Source organism: Auxenochlorella protothecoides (genome assembly GCF_000733215.1).
Source record: "Auxenochlorella protothecoides strain 0710 unplaced genomic scaffold scaffold124, whole genome shotgun sequence".
NCBI classification, from domain to species: domain Eukaryota; kingdom Viridiplantae; phylum Chlorophyta; class Trebouxiophyceae; order Chlorellales; family Chlorellaceae; genus Auxenochlorella; species Auxenochlorella protothecoides.
This window is the reverse complement of record NW_011934327.1, coordinates 208362-227858: the sequence shown is the minus strand read 5'-3', so window position 1 is coordinate 227858 and position 19497 is coordinate 208362. Positions and strand designations below refer to the sequence as shown.

Sequence of the window (19497 nt, the reverse complement as noted above, 5' to 3'; positions counted from 1 at the left end):
ACCTATATTCAAGGTGCTGCAGAGTACAGCGACGTATTCCTTATTCAGCGACCCTTCCAGTGCTCCCCAAGGTTGATCGAGTCCCCAGTTCCAGGAACTGAAGATGTCGAAACCCGTCATCTATTATTACTTCTTGAGTCCGCCGAGCCGGGCCGTCAAGATCTTCGTGGACGCTGCAGGTATCGATGCCGAAGTTAAAACCATTTCCATCATGAAGGGCGAACATCGTGGCGAGGCGTACCTGGCGGTGAACAGCACGGGAAAGCTCCCCTTCCTCAAGGTACGTCGAGCAAGCCTGTCGATCTCATGCCTCCTGGTCGGCTCTTGTCAAGGGGTTGAAATTGATGGACGGTGAAGTACATTATTGGGGATCTGGAGATGTGATATTGCTGTTTCAGCTTCACATGTAACCCACCTAGGGTGTCGTACGATCGACAGGAAGGCGACTTCGGTTTGCCGGAAGCCGGGGCCATCCTTGCCTACCTCGCCGACACCCAGCCCGGCATTCCCGAGCACTGGTACCCCAGTGAGTGGCAATTTCCTGCTTCATGCATGCATTAAGTTTGCATAGCTCTACAACTGGCTTAGGATTTGCACGCCCCCTGCTGTTGCTGCGAGGAGTGCTATGTAGGTGGCTGGGCCTCACCCATTCCCACTTTGTGCCCACCCACCGCCAGAGGATGCGAGGGCACGTGCGCGGGTGAACTCCGCACTGACGTGGCACGGGTCTACGCTGCGCAATGGCAGCGTGACGCTGCTGTCCACCCACGTCCTCGAACCGGTGATGGGCGCCCCTGCCCGTGAGGAGGTCACCCAGCAGCACGCCCTGCCCACCCTCAAGGCGGCACTCAAGGACCTGGAGACCTACTGGCTGGCTGCCACAGACTACGTGGCGGGGGAGCAGGTGTCCATCGCCGACCTCCTGCTGGCCACGGAGGTCGAGGAGCTGCGGCTCCAGGACTTTGGTGGAAAGGTGGGAACAAGGGAGGACACTGGGGCGCGAGTGGGGTTCTGAAGGGGCACGCGCAAGCTCTGTCCACTTCCGCTCACACTTGGGAAGCATGCTTTCCGAGCCTTGGGAAGAAGGTCTCACTCCTCAACCTATGGTGAGCCCAAGGTCCATTGAGTGAGCACCACCCCGCCAGCTGTCATCCACATGAATCGGATCTGGGTCGCCCCGCATGGGTGCATTTCTTGCGTTCCATGACAGCACTCTGCTCCATCACAACCCTGCGTGCAGGAACCCGGCTATGAGTCCCTTTTGGCCGATTATCCGAAAGTGAGGGCGTGGCTGGCGCGGCTTGCCAGTGAGCTGGGGAGTGCCTACACTCGTCTGCACGATGCCATCCCCGTGGCTGGGGCGAAGATCCTGAAGGCCATCAAGGACAAGAACCAACCCCTTGATGTTGACGCCATCGACTCTATTGTGTGAAGAAGGAGGCAATGCTGTACGGCGCTCGTGCTCTCACTTTGCAACCAGAGACTCGAGGTCGCTGGGATCCATACCTGGCAACTGCTTGGTCAGCAGCCGCCGCGGGAACCACACTACACAACCCCCCCTTCTTTTGTGTGTGTCTTTGCAGACTGCATGGGATGTTCGTGATTGGGTGGGAGGACTTTGCGTCTTGTAGTGATCATTGTGTGTGACAAGCGCCTGAATGGAGATGGAAGTGCAGCAGAATTCCCAGCCCAGAGGAGGAGAGAAGATGTGAAGGCGTGATATAGGTCACTCACCCAACGACATTGCCTGAGAGAATGCGGTGAGCCTGTGCAGACACAGAGAAGCCCTCCGCTCACCCAGGAGGCCATCTGTGAGGCCTCATGGACCGGCCGTGCAGGCCCCTCGGTGACACTCTTTGCAGCTGTGACTTTGCCGGGATGAGGAACCAATGCAACATGTCATGCAGGACCTTGTGGCACCCAGGCCAAATGCAAACATCTGTAGCTTGTTCCATTGCAATTGTGCCTGCACAGCCAGGTGGGGCCTGGCAGCATCATGCTCCAGCTCCACAGGATTCCCAGCTCAACAGTCGGGGAGGCACTCGAGACTGTCGTGCCAGCGCCGCGCCTCACTCCTGCATGGCATCGCCCGCCGCGACCACCCTGCTCCGGACGCTGCCCCGGCCGCGGGGTTGGTATGTGCGGGCGCCGTCTGTGGCTTGGAGGAAGGCCCGGTTGTTGCCCACAAGCCTTCCACGCGCAGGCTGACCGGGGTCGCCCGTGATTCTGCTTGCCGGGGAGGGAGGGGGAAGGGGGGGGTTGGAAGGAGGATGAGAGGGGGCCGCAAGGGAGGGTCGAGGTGCACGAGAATAGCTGCTTGCAACAAGGGGTGGCTGCCACGAGCCCAGACTGACCCAGTGGTCACACCCTCCTGTTTTCAACATCCACTACAGGTACCTGACACCGCTGGAGAGCGTCCGCGCGCCGCCCTGCCCCTGACCTCCCGCGCTCTGCGGGATCAGCTCAATCTGCGACAGAGCGAGGGATCAGGCATGGCAGTCAGATGTGTCAAGACCTTTCACGATATGCCTGTACATCTTCAGTGCGGTCGCCGACTTGGCCGCCGTCAACCGCAGCGTGACCCCCTGGGTGGTGGTCGGCTTCCACCGCATGATGTACACGGATTCGTACTACGGCTTCACCCCCACCTCCAGCCAGGTCGTGGCGGCCGACATGCGCGCCGCCTTTGAGGACCTCTTCTTCGAGTACGGCGTCGACATGACCTGGCAGGTGTGTGGGGGCGTGCTCTCAAGTATCAAGGGATGGGGTGTGCTGGCCGGGGTAGCAGGAACTGTCAGCGGTGGGGTCGCTGCAGGACCATTCAGTTCTTCCCATGCAACCCCTGGACGCTTCCTCTTCGAAGCATCCGCTCGAGGGCAAGCCGCTGCCTTGCATTTGCCCAAGACCATGCCCGTCCCTGACAAGGACCGCCACCCTCCAACCACCGAGTCTAATGCTGGCTCCCTACTCCTCGCTGCTGATCATAGTCGCCCCTCCCTCGGTCCCTCCACATCACCACCCTCTATCCGGCCCCCGGCATACTCACCCCCCTTGGCCCCATGGACCCCCCCCCAGGGACACCTGCACAACTACCAGCGCACCTGCCCCGTCTACAACAACACCTGCGTCGACTACGATGACGAGGGCGTGGCTCGGGGGCCCATCCACGTGACCATGGGGCACAACGGCTTCATGCTGACCCCCTTCTACCAGCCCGAGGCCCCCAACGCCTTTGACGGGCAGCCCACCTTTGCGTCCTTTGGCTACTGCCGCGCGGAGGTCAATCGCACCCACTTCAACCTCCAGGTGACAGTGCTTCCCTATGGGGTTCAGGATCGGTCCTCTGCAAACGCCCTGCAGCCACGCCACGGGGCATGACAGGGCACATCCAGGCCCCCTTGCCACCCCTTGGGTCCTCGGGGATGGTCTTCCCCCCAAAACATTGGCTTGTTGGCGCTGACAGTCCTCCCACCTTCAGCCAACTCAATCTGCACTCGACGCGCCGGGCCCCCCCCCCCCCCCCCCCCCCCCGCCCCCCCCACCCTGCATCACCCGCCCGTCCAGCGCCACGCCGTTGTACCGCTGGAGTGCTGCCTCGGCCTCGCTCTTGTGCTGGTACACGACGAAGCCGGCCTCCTGAGAGCGCCCACTGCGCTCGGAGACGGCAGGTACGTGATTGGTGTTGGCATGTGTAAGGGGGGGAAGGGATCACTTCAACAGTTCTTAAATGGGCAACTGACAGAATAAACCACTCTGCATGTATCACGAACCATATTCTCTCATCCTTGCAGACGGAGAAACGGTGCCCATGGCATGCCCAAAACCTCAAGCCCTTGATCAGGTTCAATTCCGCTGCCACTCCACTCAGCACAGCTCCTCACCTTGCATCAAAGATGATTCTGTGCCGGATCACCTCGCCGCAGGTTGAGAACAGCTCCTGCAGCGTATAGAATCAGCACCCATGTGATAGAGGGCACATGCATAAACCAATCAAGGTGCAGTATGCTGGCACTCGGCGCAGCAAAGACCAGATTGAGCAAAAGTTAAGCATGCGTCAGGCTGGCGAGCATGGTCACAAAGGAGCGGACAGGAAGCAAGTTCCCCCCTCCTGCAGCCTCCCTTCCCTGTTGTCTATTAGGCTCAGAGTCCACCGCTCGCACCTTGATGTCGCCCTCCGTGACGTCGTAGTGGAGGTTAGTAATGTACCTGCAAAGAGATTTGGGAGGCTCAAGGGGGCCGCGCACAACCGAGGACATTTCCAGACGCTGGCGGCGCCTGTCAGCAGGACCACAGCCTTGCTGTCAGCGAGGCCTGAGCAGACGTCCCAATGAGCCGGAATCGTGCTGGGAAGTTCCATGCCAAGCCCATTGAGCTCGACGCGTGGGCAGCAGCGTCCTCCCGTACAAGGCAGGCTCTAGCAAAGGGATGTGCATGGCATGGCCAGGGAGGCCACCTCTGGACGATGCCAAGGTTGATCCTCCTTGCCGGTCACGACTCCTCATTCCCTCCTCCCCTCCATGAAGCTCACAGCTTGGTTCCCAGAGCGGATGCGGAACGTGGTCCAGCGGCGCCCTTGCCCTCCGCTCGCGCAAACATGTCGTGGCCCCATTTTCCGGCGCCCTCGAGGGCCTGGATGCGGGCCTCGGTGTTTCTCGGCTCAGGATCCTCGAGACTGACGGGTCTTCCCCGGTGCCCATCGCCTGCCTGTGCATCGAATATGAAGCCACGGGTTTGATAGGGACACTTCATGTACCCTCCAGGCTGCCATCCCCACGCAACGTGACATGCAAGTCCCTGGTGACCCCCACCCCAGCCTACCCTCTTCACGACGCCACTGCTGCGGTTGATTGTCACAGTGATGACGCGCCCGGGGGCTCCTCTGGATGGCGGGCGCGAGCTATTCTGACCGCCTCTTGACCCTTTCCGGGTAGCTGGGGCCTGCTGGGCCTTGCTTCCACGCTTGCTGGTCTGCTTCTGCAGGGATGGCAGGGGGGTGATGGGTTCGACGACTCCCCCTGATTCTCACGCGCGACCTAGCACGTTTAGGCGGTCAGAACTGTTCACCTCTCTCTTCGTCGTCTCCTTCTGCCTCTGCTCCGCGATGATCTCGTCCAGGCTCTTCGACAACGCCGCTTCTGCCATCTTCAGAGAGTAACTGCGGGATTTAAACTGGGACGCGCTTCCGGTTGTTGATTTGTGCGTTGGTGAGCGAGAACTGACAGCGTGTGAGTAGGGAGTGTGCCGAACATGAAGCCGAGATGGTTTGAGGAGGGTAGGTCAAACAACGAAAGGAGGAACTGTGCAAAGGCAAATACACCGAGGGTGCATCCTCGCAGTCTTTGCGCGGGCTCGATACTCATGTTTTATAGTGAACACATAAATGGAATGAGCATAGGCATGCAAAATAGTTGGGAATAGCCGGGTCCCTGATCTACCTCCCACAAGTCTGGGCAAAGATCACTTCCAGGCCGTGGGCCTGCCCATGAGGAATGGCTCACGGTGGGGCCGATGCCAGTCCCGTGCACATTGTGGCTCAGTCTGCGAAAGATCTGTGGAGTGGCGCTGCATCGAGTCTGCGCAGCGTGGTTCGGGCTGGCACGGAGTGGGCAGGCATGGGGAGGCACAACCCCACAGCGTGGCCCACCCAGAGGACACTGCAGACCTACTGGCCCCACCTGGAGCCCACCGTCCCCGCCCCTTACCATCCTTGCGCCAGTGCCCTACAGGACGTGGCCCTGCTCAGCAGTGAGTGGCTGCGGCGCACGACCAGGCATGACACCACCATGGCAGGGCGGCCCTCGCATGCTCCATCCCACATCCGCACCTCTGCCCCTTGCCTAGGCCTGGTGAGCATTGGCCAGGCGTGGGTGGCCTCCCCCTCCCTGCCGTCCCTCTCCCTGGCACTGGCCGGCGGCTGGGTGGCGGCCGCATCCCAGAGCCCTAAATCCGGGGGTGCATGGGCCCTTCTACCCCGGCGTGTTGTGGAGCAGCGAGAGTGGTGGCGGCTGGCCACGGCTCCCATGGTGCGCCCGGCCTGCTGAGGGGGACTGGCCGTGTTCTGGGAACTTGCCCCGCATGAGTTTATTTCCTTCGAACAGACTCGCCAAATGGAAGGCAGCTGGCCTAATCTCGCCGACACTGGGAGGGATGATGACGAGTATGCATCGGTCCCATCCCTCGTGCCCAATGTACCCCTTGTAACCCCCTCCTCTTCCCTTGATACAATGCTCTGCCCTGCCTCGCCCCTCGCAGCTGCATGCTTCGTGGCCCCAGCTGGCCTGCAATGTTGCCTCCCTCCTGCCTGAGGCATGCATCATTCAGGCCGCACGAGGCACATTCTACCTTGGCTGGACCTTGGTCGCGTGTACCCTCCTCTCTCAGGCGCTGTATGGTGAGTTTCTCTTGCAAGGCTTGCTGCGCGGGCTCTGTTCATTCTGGGAGGCTACCCTGAAGGCCTAGGATGGGGGGGTGCACCACCCCACTGCCAAGCAACTGGTGTGGGCCTGACTGCACAGCCATCGTCTGCTCACCTGTCATGTTGATGCGCCTGCTCAATCTTCCCTGCCCAGTGGCTGTCACCTGGGCAGCACACCAACTGGGAGCGCCCTCGAAACTGACTGCTGCATATCAATCGCCCGGCGTCCTCACGTCGAGCAGCCTGGTCCTGGCCCTCAAGGTCGGCATGGCGGGGGTGGGGCGGTGCCCTTGATACTCATGGGCCATACGGTGGTGGGGGGTTGAACAGCGCAGCCGCCCATCTGACGCTGGCTGAGAGGTGATGGTTCGGTGGCGGGCCTTCATGCCCCATACACCTCACCCGATGCCCTGACGCAATTGCCACCCCCATTGGACCGCGCTGCAGGTGGTGGGGGGCTACCTCGCAGAGCCCCCGAGGCCGGCGCCCGCCCCTGGTGGGTCCAGAACGAGCATGGTGGACGATGATCTGTTTGCCGGCGTGTCTGCCAGCCCCTTTTCCCAGGGCCGGCAATCCGCGTGGCTGACCCTGGGCTGGATCCAAACGGTGACCAAAGGCCAGTCGCCGGTGCCGGACGTGTGCGGCATCCTCGCCGGACTCGCCCTGGTCTATGGCGAGGCCGCGCTTTCCAGCGTCGTCCACCGCTGGCGAAGGCGGCAGGCGGGCGTATGGGGCGCGCTGGCGGGTTCCGCCCCGAGGATGCATGCGTGTCCAGGGCTGGGGTGGCCAGACGTGCTGGGGCAGGTGACCATCGGTGCCGGTACGCTCGTCATGCTGGGTCTCGCCCGTGGCAAATAGCGGAGGCAAGCTGGTGAACCTGATGTTGTTGGGTCTCGGATGTAGGAAGCACCAGCAGGAGGTGGCTGCCAGCAAGGGGTCAGCTAGGGATACTGTGCCGCTGAATGATTGAATGGGAAGGGTGTGATACCAGGCCGAGGGCTCGGTGATGGTTCGTGGAGCGTGGAAAACTGTGAGGGGTTGCTTGCAATTTCGAGGTGGGAAGCCTACAAGCATTCGACCCCGGACCACATCATTCATGTGTGCACGCGATCGCACTTGGATCGAATGCCGGTCCTCACCCGAACAGAGAGCCGAGCATAGACCGAGGATCCTCATCTCTTTGCCCCGCCCTTCCAGCACGCTCAAGATGCAGACTGTGGCTAGCCAGAGCGCTTTCGCGCCCACCGGGATCCGGTCCGCACCCCTGCGGTGAGCTGTTGGCGCGGCGAGATTCTGTCGCATCGGAGCCCTGTTTTGGGGCTCAGGAAGATTTCACATGGCATAATGATTGGCGAGAGGGTTCCTCGGCGCCCATGCGTGGTGCTGGAGGAAGCCTCCCAGTCTGTGGCTGCCGCTCTTTGCATGCTGCCCAGAGGCCATGCCGTCGAGTCCCCCCCTTCACGTCGCCCAACGCACTCTCCTCTGCAGCACGAGCGGCACCCGCGCCAGGCCCAGCACCCTGGTCCGCTCCAACAAGAAGACCGACATCGCCAAGCAGGGTCTGAACGGGATCGAGAATGAGGTGGTGAAGAACAACCTGATGGGCCGCTCCCGCTTCCAGAACAAGAAGGACTGGGTGGATGCCTCCGGACGCAAGGGCAAGGTACACATCACTGGGGGGTGCTGGAGGGGCTGGGTCCCTCTCAAGGAACTGGTCAGCATGGAATGCCAGGCATTGCTCTTATTGAGGGGGTCTAATGTGCATGACTTTATCAGTTCGGCTGAGTAATGGTAGTCAGCTGTGAGTCATGGAGTCTGTGTGGGAATGCTGCTGGGAAGTAATTGCCTCGCATCCCAACAACCTCCCCCCTTCTCCGACATCAACAGGGCTACGGCGTGTACCGCTTCGAGAACAAGTATGGTGCGAATGTGGACGGGTACTCCCCCATCTACACGCCCGACCTCTGGTCTGAGTCCGGCGACTCCTACAAGCTGGGCCGCAACGGGCTTATTGCCTGGGCGGGCTTCTTCGTCATCTTCTTGGGCGTGGCGGTCAACCTCATCCTGGCCACCTCGGCCGTGGGGCAGTAGACGCAGGTGGTTGGGCGGGGGGGGCGAGGCTCAGAGGCTCGGCCTGCACCGCTGAGCGAGCTGGAGGGAGGCTCTCGACCCGGACGTACCTGTTGAGTGGCATGCCACCCCCTCTGCCGCGCCTGGCGCCCACGACGCTGCTGATTGACCAGCGCCGCTGGCCATCCCCTGCTCGACGCCCCGCAAACTTTATGGACCCCTGCCGCTGCGAAGAAAGAGATGTCTCGCTGGAAGATCAGTTCGCACTCCGCCGATTTCCCCCTTGCCTAGACACCCCTGTACCACGTATTCCAACTGCAATTGTTCACGAGAGAAGATGTAACACAGGAATGTCCAGGACCATGCTCGTGTGCTCGACAAGGTTCTGGGAGCGGGGAGTGCAACGAAGGGAGGCAGGGGTAGCAAGGGAGGGAACGGTGGCGAGGGAGGCGGAGCTACTGCAGTGCTCGGTATGCATGGCACCTGGCGAGGCCACGGCGCAGAGTAAGGTAACGATGGATGGGAATGAAGGGGTGGGTGCCAGGCGATACCGCGCGAGGGCTTGCCGCTCCCCAGCAGCCCTTCAACTGGCTAGGGCCAACGAGCTCCCATCTGCGAGGGACCGGCCAGCCTACAGCCGCTCCACGAACGGCAGCGTATCTCGCCACGCCTTCCAGCCGGAGTAGTCGCCCGGCAGGAACTTGCCAGAGCTGCACTGCACGGGGCGGGCGCCCCACAGACCCGACTCCTCCTGGGCATACAGCCCGTCCAGGAGGGCGGGGGCGTCCACATCCAGGTGCCTCAGCACGGTCTCTGCGGGACAGGACCTCCATGCCGCCCTGAAGCCTGGCACAAAGGGGGGTCCGATGGGTGAAGACGGTGACGTCGGAGACACTCCTTTTGAGTCCCACGATTGCCCATGCACTGAGGTGCCGGTGTAATGATACTCTGTTGTTCTCCGACCGCTGGAGCAGGTGCTGTTGCTCCGTGCCAGTAACACAATGCCATGCTGGCCTCTGGAAAGCTGGCCTCTGCCAGCATCTGGTGACTCTTCCCTATGCCTGCTCTTCAGACAAAGTGGCGGTCAAGTCCCTTCCGCCACACGACATACCTCTGTGGTCCTCCGGGAGGTCCACCACGTCCATCAGCATCATGCCGATGAGGACATCCTCCCAAGCCAGCAGCCTGGAATTAGGGTGAGGAGGGTGGGGGATTCTGTGTGAGGGCTTGAGGATGTGGCAAACACAGAGGGCCCATGCTGAGGTGCTTTTGGCATTTCGCGCGTTTCAGAGTGCGCTAGGATCAGCAAGCGGGCCTGGGCCGCGTCCCCAGCAGCCACACCCCAGTTCCATCCCAGCCGACCACCGCCTCCAGCTCACGTGTACCAGGCGGGCGCCGACTCGGGGTCCGCAGCCCACAGGTTGGTCTTGTGCACGATGCGCGTGAAGAGGTCGCGGGAGAGGACGTACCCCCACCCTGCCAGGTACTTGACGCCGAAGGGCACGGCGCTGTTGGGCAGCTGCTCCTCCGACACATACCACTTGGAGGCGGGGTCGCGGATGGGGTGGAACCCCGCCTTGTTCTCCATGCACCCCAGGTACACGCCGGACAGCCGGAAGGGGCCGTCGGGCGCGCGGGGCGGCGAGGGGTAGCTGGCGGGCAGCGGGCCCGCCAGCGCGCGGCGCCGCTGCCCGGTCCCCGCCTCGTCGGCGTCCTCGTCCCCGTCCTCGTCATCCCGGGCGCGGGCGCGCATGCGCGCCGCGCGCGCGCGCGTCCCCGCCGCCAGCGCCGCGACGCTGACGGAGTGGCCCTCCTCGTCGTCCACGAAGCGCGGCGGCGTGGCAGGCCCGCCCCGGCCCCCGCCCTCCAGCCCGCGGTCGTTGTACAGGGTCAGGCCGTCGGTGTGCAGCGTGAGGCCCTGCCGCGCCGCCAGCCGCTCCAGCGCGAGGCGCGTGGCCGAGGGCGAGGCCCCCGCCCCGCCCGCCGCGCCGCCGCCGTCCCGCGGCGCGCGGTGGAAGAGCGAGGGCGCCGGCCGGACGCGCAGAGCCTTGAGCAGGTGGGACACGCGCAGGTAGCAGTCGTCGTCGGTCTTCAGGATGTGAGTGTACCCTGTGAGGTAAGGGGGAGGAGGGGTTTGTGTGCAGCGGGTTGTGCAGAAGGTATGGATTTGGGCTGGCTGGCAACGAGGAACTGGTGTGGGGCTCAGGTCGGCCGGAACCCGCCTCCGCGGTGAGAGCGCGTCTCAAGCAGGCTGCTCTCCCTGCCTGAGGGGAACAGGGACCCACGTGTGGCTGGCTCCCTGCCCATGCCCCGTTCCTCCTCCCCCCTCCAAAACAAGATGCTCAGACCTGTGGGGTGGGCGTGGCCGAAGCGCAGCATACGGAAGGTCTTGTTGGGCAGGTCCATGTAGGTGTCAGGGCCCCGCACAATGACGATGTCGCCGTGCTCCGCCAGCTCCTCCTGTGGCGGTGGGAGGGGACGGGGGAAAGACGGCATGGGTGGACCTGAAGGGGCCCTGTGCCCTGCAGGAGGGCCTGCGCACACAGCAGGACTCCCAGGATGAGAGACTGCGCAACCGGCATGGCCGTGGGAATGGGCCACGCCAGCCCTCGAGGGAGACAGAATCCTGGATCACCTCAGGTAACACCCTGCACCATCCCCCCTCTCCCCCCTTTCCATCCCCTGCGAGCAACCCTGGCAAGGCCAGTCGGCCCCCAACCCCACCCACCGCGATGGGTCCCAGGGCCTTGGCAGCCACGCTGGCGTTCTCAGGCTGGGACAAGAAGAAGACGATGTCGACGTTGGGGTGCAGGGCGCGCGTGCGTTTGATCCAGGTGCGGCGCACCGAGTCCCGCCTCGCCCGGGCCCTGGGCGAGCAGCAGGCGGAGGTCACGCCCACCAAGATGCGCACGCTGTCCCCCACCCCCTCAGGCTGCACGCACGGGAAGGAACGGGGAGATGGATTGGTCAAGGAGTAGAGGTCGGTGGAGAGCTGTGGGTGTGTGCGGCCGCGGCGGCTCCTCACCCCCTGATGCCCTTGGGCCACATCCCCGCTGATGATGAAAGCACCACCCTCCCACCTTTGCATCCTCACCTCATCCTCTCCAGAGACATCGTCGCCGGCCAGCCTCCTGCGGTCGGAGTCCCCGGCCGTGTCGACGTAGAGCTTCATGACATCCCCCAGCGTCATCTGGGCCTCGTCCCTCTTCCCGGGAGGCAGCTTGCCGCCCGGGGGCAGCTCCCCGAGCAGCGCCACCTCGGCGGGCTGCGAGGGGAAGTCCAGGTCCAGGGCGTCCTGCAGGGGGACGAAGAGCCCCGGCGCGCCAAACTCCACGCGGCCGCCCCGTGCCGCGGCGGCGCGGTGGCCGGGCAGGGGGCCCCGCGGGGTGGGCAGCCCGCCCTCCAGCTGGGCGCCGGAGCCGCCCAGCTGCCAGACCTCGTACGTGACCAGCATCGCCAGGGACACGCCCAGCAGGCATTTGAGCAGGGTGGCATGGGAGGGCCTGGGGCGCGGCCGGCGATGCTGGGAGTCGGTCGTGCCCGGGGAGGCCCCTGTGCGATGAAGAGGGAGCTGCATTACGTTGGGGCACCAGCACCGAGCGTGCAATCTGATGCATGAGGAGGTCGCATTCGCATTTGTTAGGTATACCACCCACCTGCCGAGTCGTGGATGATGGGCAGGCAGTTCTCTGACCGCGTGCGTGTCCTGAAGCCCGTCGGCAGGCCCACCATAGCGTACCGCGCGAGAGCCCTGACCTCCGAAAAGTATGCCAGGAAGGGCCTCTCCGGTCTTATAATGATGGAGTATTATATCTCAGCCCGCCATACCTCCATGAGGTCACTGTGCAACCTTGAACCTGGGCAACGGGGGTGCGAGGCCAACGACGTGCAGTTTCAGACGATGCAAGCGCACGCCGAATCGTGTGCGCTGAGAGCCTTAAAGTTACAACAACCTTCCTTACAATGTGCAACGGAAGGTGACCTCATGCAGATGCAACGCGGCGCATGGGCAGGTGGTTGAGGGCGCCGAGGCAGAATCAGAACTGCCCCTGTGTACGGTCAGGGACCTGTACGAAGAACATTGTCCACTGACCTTCGATCAAGGCGTCCCTAAGGCAATGCGATGCCAAAGACTCAGCCCTGTATCCACATTTCGTGCGATCAGGGAATGATTTTCTTCGCGAAGGCCTGGTGTAGACTGGAAGGGGCATATAACAACTGATGCATAGTTGTTCCTTACAGTCTCGTCAATGGGCAGCAAGCTTTGGGGGCTAAACATATCGCTCCATTTCCCACAGTTACATATCAGGACGTAATGGGGGTAGATAAGCCCCTGATTTGCACCAGTCCACAACTAAGGTTGGAGCCTTTTACCCCTCACCATTATGTGCACGTTCATTGGCTGTCTAAGCCTTTTGGAGATGGCAAAGGTGTTCGTACGGAGTTTCTCATCCAAATAATCTGCAGCTCTGGGTTTTTAATCTGTTCGCTTACGAGTGTGAGGACTTGAGGATGGTCATTCCATCGATGAGCCTGCTCAGTGCAAAGTTTCATCGATGAACAAGGGTTTCATCTTCAGACAGTGATCTTAGAGTCCAGTCATAAGAAACATATGAATTTCCTCTTCGTTCAAAAGGCTACTCAACCGAGTTTGTTGCAGGAACCTTGTCGAGTGAAACCATTACTTTTGTTGAATGGGGACATCCTGCAATTTAAGCCCCGCCCTCGACATCGCGCCCTGACGCACATATAGATGCTAACGCATACCGACCCCACGATCTCACGCATCACGAATTAGTACATGTGAGAGCAGTACAACTCCCAATTATCATTGCCCTGCCCAACATCTCTCTTGTGAGCGACCGGTTCCAGTCCGACGGATCACTTACCGGGAGTAGGCTCCGCCACTTCTTATCACCTTGAGTGTGCTGCATTGATTGAATGTCGAAGAATGACCGGCTAAAGTCCCATCCCATACACGTCGAGGAGGTGCAGCTGGTTGCCGAGAGTTCGCATCAATCTGCTCAGGCGACACCTCCGGCACAGAAAGGCAGACGAGGTATTCTAGTTGCGGCTGCAGCAAAAGCGAAGCACACCACCTCCGAGCCAGGCGTTACCTCTGGAGGACGTCGCAAGCACTCGGGTGCGGAGCCTGACTCCTCAAAGACAACTGCAGTGCCCCCCAAAGCACAGCAGACACTTCCAGCCTGTGCCAAGAGCAAAGGACAGGGCCTTGGCTCAGGCAGCAAGCAACATCATGCGAAGAAGGCAGCTGGCAAGAAGTCCCAAGCGGCAGCCGTTGCCGCACAGGTGCAACAGGGCGTCTCGAAATCCGAGCCAAAAGTGCTGTCCCTCCCGAGGCCTCCAACCCTCCCTCCCCCCCGAGCACCGAGTATCAAGAAGTATAGCCCGGCAGATTTGCAGCAGGGCCTGAAGAGAGGGACGCTCTTCCGTGCCGTGATCCGCTACAATGCCTCGGATACCTCCCAGGCCTTCGCCACCCTGCCGGGCCTCTCTCACGACATCCTTATCAAGGTGCGGCGATGGAGGTAGTCATCATCGGGATGTATCCCAAGCACTTCACCAAACTGCAACTCTCCGATGTCCCCACGCTGGTATTAGGGTGCGTTGGCCCAGGGCCATTCCATGGAGGGCGATGAGGTGGCGCTGCTCATTCTGCCATTCCAGGACTGGTATGTGAGGTCTGAGCCTGCCAGAGGCGCAGGAAGGGCTGGAGGACCTGCGAGCGCGGGCGCCACTAGGGAAGGCACTCCAGCCAAAGCAGCAGGACAGCCTGGTGCCAAGACTCTGGCGGCGCCAAGCGGCAGCGGCGCTGTTGTTCCAGTCCCGCAGCCAGGCGCATCGTCCCCCCATGGCTCCAAGAAGCATCCAGAGGCAGAGGGCCCCAAGCAAGCAGCCCTGCCATCCACTCCGCTTGGCACTGACGGCGTACACCAGCTGGCATCCCAGCTTGACAAGTCCCTGGTCCTGGAACCAGGTAGGCGGGGGCATATGTTTTGGATGCATCAGCGGCATCGCGATGGGGTGTGCAACATATCCGCAGCATCACGTCTTTGGATCCTGCATCGAAATCTGGATGTCAGGCCCAGCACGCTGACTCAGCCTGACTCATATGTCCCCCGCCAGCTCCCAGCGCGGCATCCCCCCAGGCTCTCCTGGGCCACTTGCAGCTGCTGCTCAGCCGCAATCCCAGTGCGAGGGCCACGGGGGCCGTGGTGGGCATCCTGCAGCCATCCCCTCGCCGAGAACGCGTGGTGGGCATGCTCCTGGCCGATCCCAGGACGAGACAGCTCTGCCTCGTCCCCAAATCGCCCTGCCTGCCCAGGATGAGTGTGGATGCCTCCCGCCTCCCCGATTCGATCAAAAGGGTGCGGATCAGGGGGCAGTTTTGTGGAGCCTGCGTTGCATGACGCTGCATGGGCACCGTGTACGGATGCGGGTGTACAGAGAATCTGGGAAGAAACGACGAAATGCTCCTGGCTGCACCCTCCATTCCCCACCCCCGTGTGGACTCAATGCCACACACTCTTCGACAATCTCCTCCTCTCTCCTCTCCAAGGCCATGGCTGCTGCAACTGGCACCCAGCACCTTCTGGTGTCGGGTCGTGTCCTCCAGTGGAAGGATGGCATGGAGTGCCCGACGGCCGAGGTGAGTTGATGCCTGATTCAGCCCCGGGCTCAGCGTGGAACTCTTGCCGTATGGGCAAGGAGATGACGCTCGCTTTGTGTAGGTGCTGTACTACCAAAAGCGCCTGATTGCGTGTCTGCCAGGGAACTCCATGCTGGTGTGTGATTGCACCTGCATCATGGTCCTCACACATATATTGCATTCTTCCTTGCCAGGTGCGAGGCAGCCTGGGGCAGGCTGGCGACCTCCTCAGTGAGACTGCTGCCTGTCTGGCCAGCGAAGGCATCACCCAGGGTGACTCGTTCGACAGCAAGGTATACTGGTCCTGGGTGTGCCTCTGGAAGTTGGAACGAACGGTTTGAGATGGTACCGCCTGGCTTCGAGTGTCCACTCCCAGTCTAAGCCTGTATAGCCGGCGTCAGAGAGTGCATGCTCCATGCGCGGTCTTTTCGTCACCCCATGCATGTGCTCGCCATGATCTCCTCCTGCCCACACTATATGGCTGCAGGTGATGGCCTGCCTGCCCCAGACTCCCTGGCGCATCGGCGAAGAAGAATGCGTGGGGCGTCGGGACCTGCGGTCCGCCCGCACCTTCTCCATAGACCCTCCCACTGCCAGGGATCTGGATGACGCCCTGTCCATTCAGGAACTGGGGGGTGGCAGCTACCGCGTGGGCGTCCACATCGCAGACGTGTCCCACTTTGTCAGGTGGGTGGGTTTGTGAGTGGGTGTGGATGGGGATCTTGATGCCAGTGGGGCTTGGGCTAGAAGAAGGAAAGGTGAGAGCCAAGCAGGACTGGTCCATCCTGTAGCCTCCTTGGTGACTCATGCGTCAGCCGTCGACCATCCATCTGTCTCAGGCATGCGACTGAGCTGGATGAGGAGGCCCTGACCCGCTCTACAAGTGTCTACATGGTGCACAATGTCATTCCCATGCTGCCACGACTCCTTTGCGAGGAGCTGTGCAGGTGGGTGGCGGCTGGGTGCGGGGCCTCGCTGTGATGTTGTGCAGGTCGTTGTTGAGCGAGGCGTGTGATGACGAATGCATTCTTGAGTAGGGTGCAGAGAGGAATGCGAGTTTTTCAAGTGAATGCTGATGTGTCTTGCATTTTTGTATGAATTCAGTGATCCCCAGACATAGGAAAGCCCAACCGTGCCCCCCCCTCCATGCAGCTTGAACGCGGGGGTGGATCGCCTCGCCTTTTCTATCGTCTGGGACATGGGCGCAGACGGCAGCATTCGGTGAGACATGTTCCAGACACCAGTGCTGCACAGTCTGAGACCGTGTTTTGGAAGGGAAGCCCCTTCAATGCCATAGGGAAGCCCTTTAAGGCAGCGCTCTCCCACCGCTGCTCAGGAGCACATGGATCGGGAGGAGCATCATCCACTCCTGCGCCAAGCTTTCCTACCTGCACGTCCAAGAGGTCCTGGAGGGGAGGGAGCCAGCAGACTGCCCAGGCCTGACCCCCGTGGTCCTGACCCCGGGGCACACATGGGAGGAGGTGAGGCACTGTGGAGGGGGGGTTGTGGGAGGGAATTCGACATTGCGACCCTGGGAGCTGAGGCTGAGTGCCAGCAGTGCTGAAGTGACACCGCTTGCCGCTCAGTTTCCCGACCGTATTCTTGATCGTTCCCCGCCGTTCCCGCCCTCATTCCGTAGATAAAGAGGGACTGCCTGGCCCTCCACGCCTTGGCCAAGGCCCTGAGGGCCGCGCGCTTTCAGCGAGGAGCCCTGCGGCTCGACAACACCAAGCTGTTCTTTGCCTTGGATAAGGCTGGGAACCCCGTGGACTTTATCGCCGAGATCCAGGCAAGACTGTCCGCATCCCACCTGATGGCGTGTGCAGGACAGGCCCTGCATTCTTGCATGCCTGGCGCCCTGGCCGGCTCCATGCTGCGAGGTGCGATTGGTGCTGCCTTGGGTGCCTGGAACCCCCCCAAAGCCTCCCCTTGCGTCAACCTGCAGACGGATGCCAACCGGCTGGTGGAGGAGTTCATGCTGCTGGCCAACACCACTGCAGCCAACAAGATCGCCGATGTCTTCCCAGACAGGTGGGGATGCTCGGGGCCGGGGCCGGGGCCGGTGCATGCGATGCTGGGCCAGAGCAAGAACGATGCGCCCTCTGCATGTTGGGGCACAGCCCATCTGATGCGAGGGTGCACTGACTCCTTGTGAAGGGATCCATGGCCTGCATTGCCCCGCTCTGGGCACGTGGCAAGCCCAGGAAGCCGGCGCCGCTGCTCCGACGCACCGCAGGGCGCTGCTGCGCCGCCATCCGGCGCCGAGCCCGTCCAAGCTCACGCAGCTGGCTGGGCAGCTGGAAGCCCTGAATGTCACCCTGGACGTCAGAACAGCAGGTGCCGGGCATGGCTGCTGCTGCTGTCACGAACAGGAGGCGTCGCGAGGACTGCTGATGCATCCGACATTCAGCACTGGGGGGTTTGCCCCCGCGCCGCCTTCCAGTAAATGTCATTTGCACCCCTCATCGGCCTGCAGCGTGCAGAGCCGATGCTCTGGCGCCCCCCCCGCTGCAGCTGGGATCACCAGAGGCTGCCGTCCCTTGCCCCCGCAGGGTCCCTGCAAGCATCACTGGAGCGGCTGCGTGCCACGCACAGCGATGCAAACCTTGTCAGCGCCGTCACGCAGATGGTCACCAAGCCCATGACGGTGAGGGTGGAGGGGTGCGTGTTCATCGGCAGAGGATGCGTGGGATGAGCCCCAGTGTGCGTGCGCAGCGTTTGGCGCTGCGTCTGGTCCCGGCCGAGGGCAAGAGTATGGCGTGGTGCTCCCAGGCATGTGGCCCACAGACTGCCCAGGTCGCACTCCTCTATGCCCCTTCCAACCCCTTTCGAGCCACCCCGCACCCACAAATCCACTGAGCAGACGGCAGCCTACTTCTGCACGGGCACGTCAGAGGACGCCTCCGGCTGGGGGCACTACGCGCTGGCGGCCCCGCGGTACACCCACTTCACCTCGCCCATCCGGCGGTACCCAGACGTGGCCGTGCACCGCCAGCTGGCCGCCGCCCTGGAGGTGGAGGCGGGCGCCGAGCCGGCCGTGGCGCTGCAGCGCTGGGGGTCAGTCGGCGGGGAGGGGTGTGAGGTTTGCCCAGGACTTATTTGGGGGAGGGGGAAAGGCTCAGGTCGGCGAATGTGGGACTGGGGTGTGCATGGTTCTGTCCGCAGGCACGTGCCGCGCGGCGTCGCCCCATCACTTCGCATCACCCCCCCACTTGGCTTCCCTCCGCGCAGCTGCCCGGAGGCGGAGGAGCTGGAGCGCATCGCGCTGCACTGTAACGAGAGGAAGTCGGCTGCCAAGGCGGTACAGGACGGCGTCCTGTACCTACACCTCCTGCAGATGCTGGAGCGGAAGCCGCACGCCTGCTGGGCAGGTGTGTGCCGGGGGGTCCCTGGCGACGCGGGCTGGGATCCGTGTGGCGAGAAATCGCAGGTGGGAACTGGTCATGCCACAGCTGCGCTCACACCTGCGCTGCCAGCTCCATCTTCGCACCCCCCTCCGCGCTCCCGCCTTGAATCCACAGTGGTGGTGGGCGTGGGCGGCCCGCGCTATCTGGACGTGTACATTCCCCTGATTGGCAAGGAGCTGAGGGTGCAGGTGTCGGACCTGGTCGCACCGGGGCCGTCCCCACGGAACGTGGTCGGTGCCTGGGACAAGCAGGACATGTGAGGCAGGGAGGGGGGTTGCCTGGGACTGTATAGGGGTTGCCTGGGACTGTATAGCACCAGGCAAGGGTGCCAGGTGCCTCTGTCCCGCCCTGCCGTGCCGTGCGGTCATCGCTTCTGGCAGTGTCCTTCTGGCATTGACAAGGACGAGGTGCTGCATCGACGCCCATGAACCCCTCTCCCCCACACCCTCCCTGGATCAAACCCTTCTAGGCGGCTCACGCTGTCGGCGGGGCAGCAAGAGGCTGAAGCTGAGTGGGCCAAGGCACTGCGGCCGGTCGTGGTCGCTCCAGGCGTGGAGTCCGCATGCCTCCCGCTCACGCTTAGACTGCTGAGTCAGCTGCCCCTGATCGTCACCAGCAAGACCCGCGGGGATGGGAGCCCTGCATACCTGATCGCCACGGCGTACCTTGCCGGCCCTGCAGTGACTCAGCCCACGCCAATGCTGGATCAGGCATGACGGGTCAACCTTTTATGTAACAGAATCTATCGCTGGAGGGGGGCCAAGACCATTCTGGACCGGTCAACCAGTCTCAGCATCTGGCCTGTCCCTGGCTGCTGCTGGTCGCTCCAAATCCCACGAGACATGGCGGGCACACCGTCATTGACAAATCTTGCCTCGAAGACACTCGAATGTTCACACACATACAATCATAGACTTGGCATGCATGTAGAGATT

At 62.3% G+C, this 19497-nt stretch overlaps 5 protein-coding genes across 5 annotated transcripts; 4 read left to right on the top strand and 1 right to left on the bottom strand.

Moving 5' to 3' along the window:
• Nucleotides 1-211: 211 nt before the first annotated feature.
• Nucleotides 212-1432, top strand: F751_1229 (Glutathione S-transferase theta-2B; the record flags this gene model as incomplete). Its single annotated transcript, XM_011402117.1, has 4 exons — nucleotides 212-280; nucleotides 439-526; nucleotides 678-973; nucleotides 1241-1432. 4 exons carry the CDS (start codon nucleotides 212-214, stop codon nucleotides 1430-1432), a joined length of 645 nt encoding a protein of 214 aa, XP_011400419.1.
• Nucleotides 1433-2613: 1181 nt separating this feature from the next.
• On the top strand, nucleotides 2614-3378 carry F751_1228 (putative inactive purple acid phosphatase 24; the record flags this gene model as incomplete). Its single annotated transcript, XM_011402116.1, has 1 exon — nucleotides 2614-3378. One exon carries the CDS (start codon nucleotides 2614-2616, stop codon nucleotides 3376-3378), a length of 765 nt encoding a protein of 254 aa, XP_011400418.1.
• Nucleotides 3379-7622: 4244 nt separating this feature from the next.
• Nucleotides 7623-8506, top strand: F751_1227 (Photosystem II 10 kDa polypeptide, chloroplastic; the record flags this gene model as incomplete). The annotated part of the gene is made up of 3 exons (XM_011402115.1): nucleotides 7623-7684; nucleotides 7904-8078; nucleotides 8303-8506. The coding sequence occupies 3 exons, from the start codon at nucleotides 7623-7625 to the stop codon at nucleotides 8504-8506; spliced, it is 441 nt and encodes a 146-aa protein (XP_011400417.1).
• Nucleotides 8507-9116: 610 nt separating this feature from the next.
• Nucleotides 9117-12217, bottom strand: F751_1226 (UDP-GlcNAc:betaGal beta-1,3-N-acetylglucosaminyltransferase 6; the record flags this gene model as incomplete). The annotated part of the gene is made up of 9 exons (XM_011402114.1): nucleotides 9117-9331; nucleotides 9597-9670; nucleotides 9865-10061; nucleotides 10524-10594; nucleotides 10834-10945; nucleotides 11214-11417; nucleotides 11580-11813; nucleotides 11922-12037; nucleotides 12142-12217. 9 exons carry the CDS (start codon nucleotides 12215-12217, stop codon nucleotides 9117-9119), a joined length of 1299 nt encoding a protein of 432 aa, XP_011400416.1.
• Nucleotides 12218-13742: 1525 nt separating this feature from the next.
• Nucleotides 13743-19278, top strand: F751_1225 (DIS3-like exonuclease 2; the record flags this gene model as incomplete). Its single annotated transcript, XM_011402113.1, has 16 exons — nucleotides 13743-13795; nucleotides 13879-14020; nucleotides 15066-15155; nucleotides 15350-15448; nucleotides 15643-15842; nucleotides 15995-16102; nucleotides 16308-16376; nucleotides 16492-16636; nucleotides 16795-16920; nucleotides 17101-17186; nucleotides 17392-17492; nucleotides 17708-17802; nucleotides 18019-18212; nucleotides 18387-18526; nucleotides 18677-18818; nucleotides 19032-19278. 16 exons carry the CDS (start codon nucleotides 13743-13745, stop codon nucleotides 19276-19278), a joined length of 2037 nt encoding a protein of 678 aa, XP_011400415.1.
• Nucleotides 19279-19497: the final 219 nt, after the last annotated feature.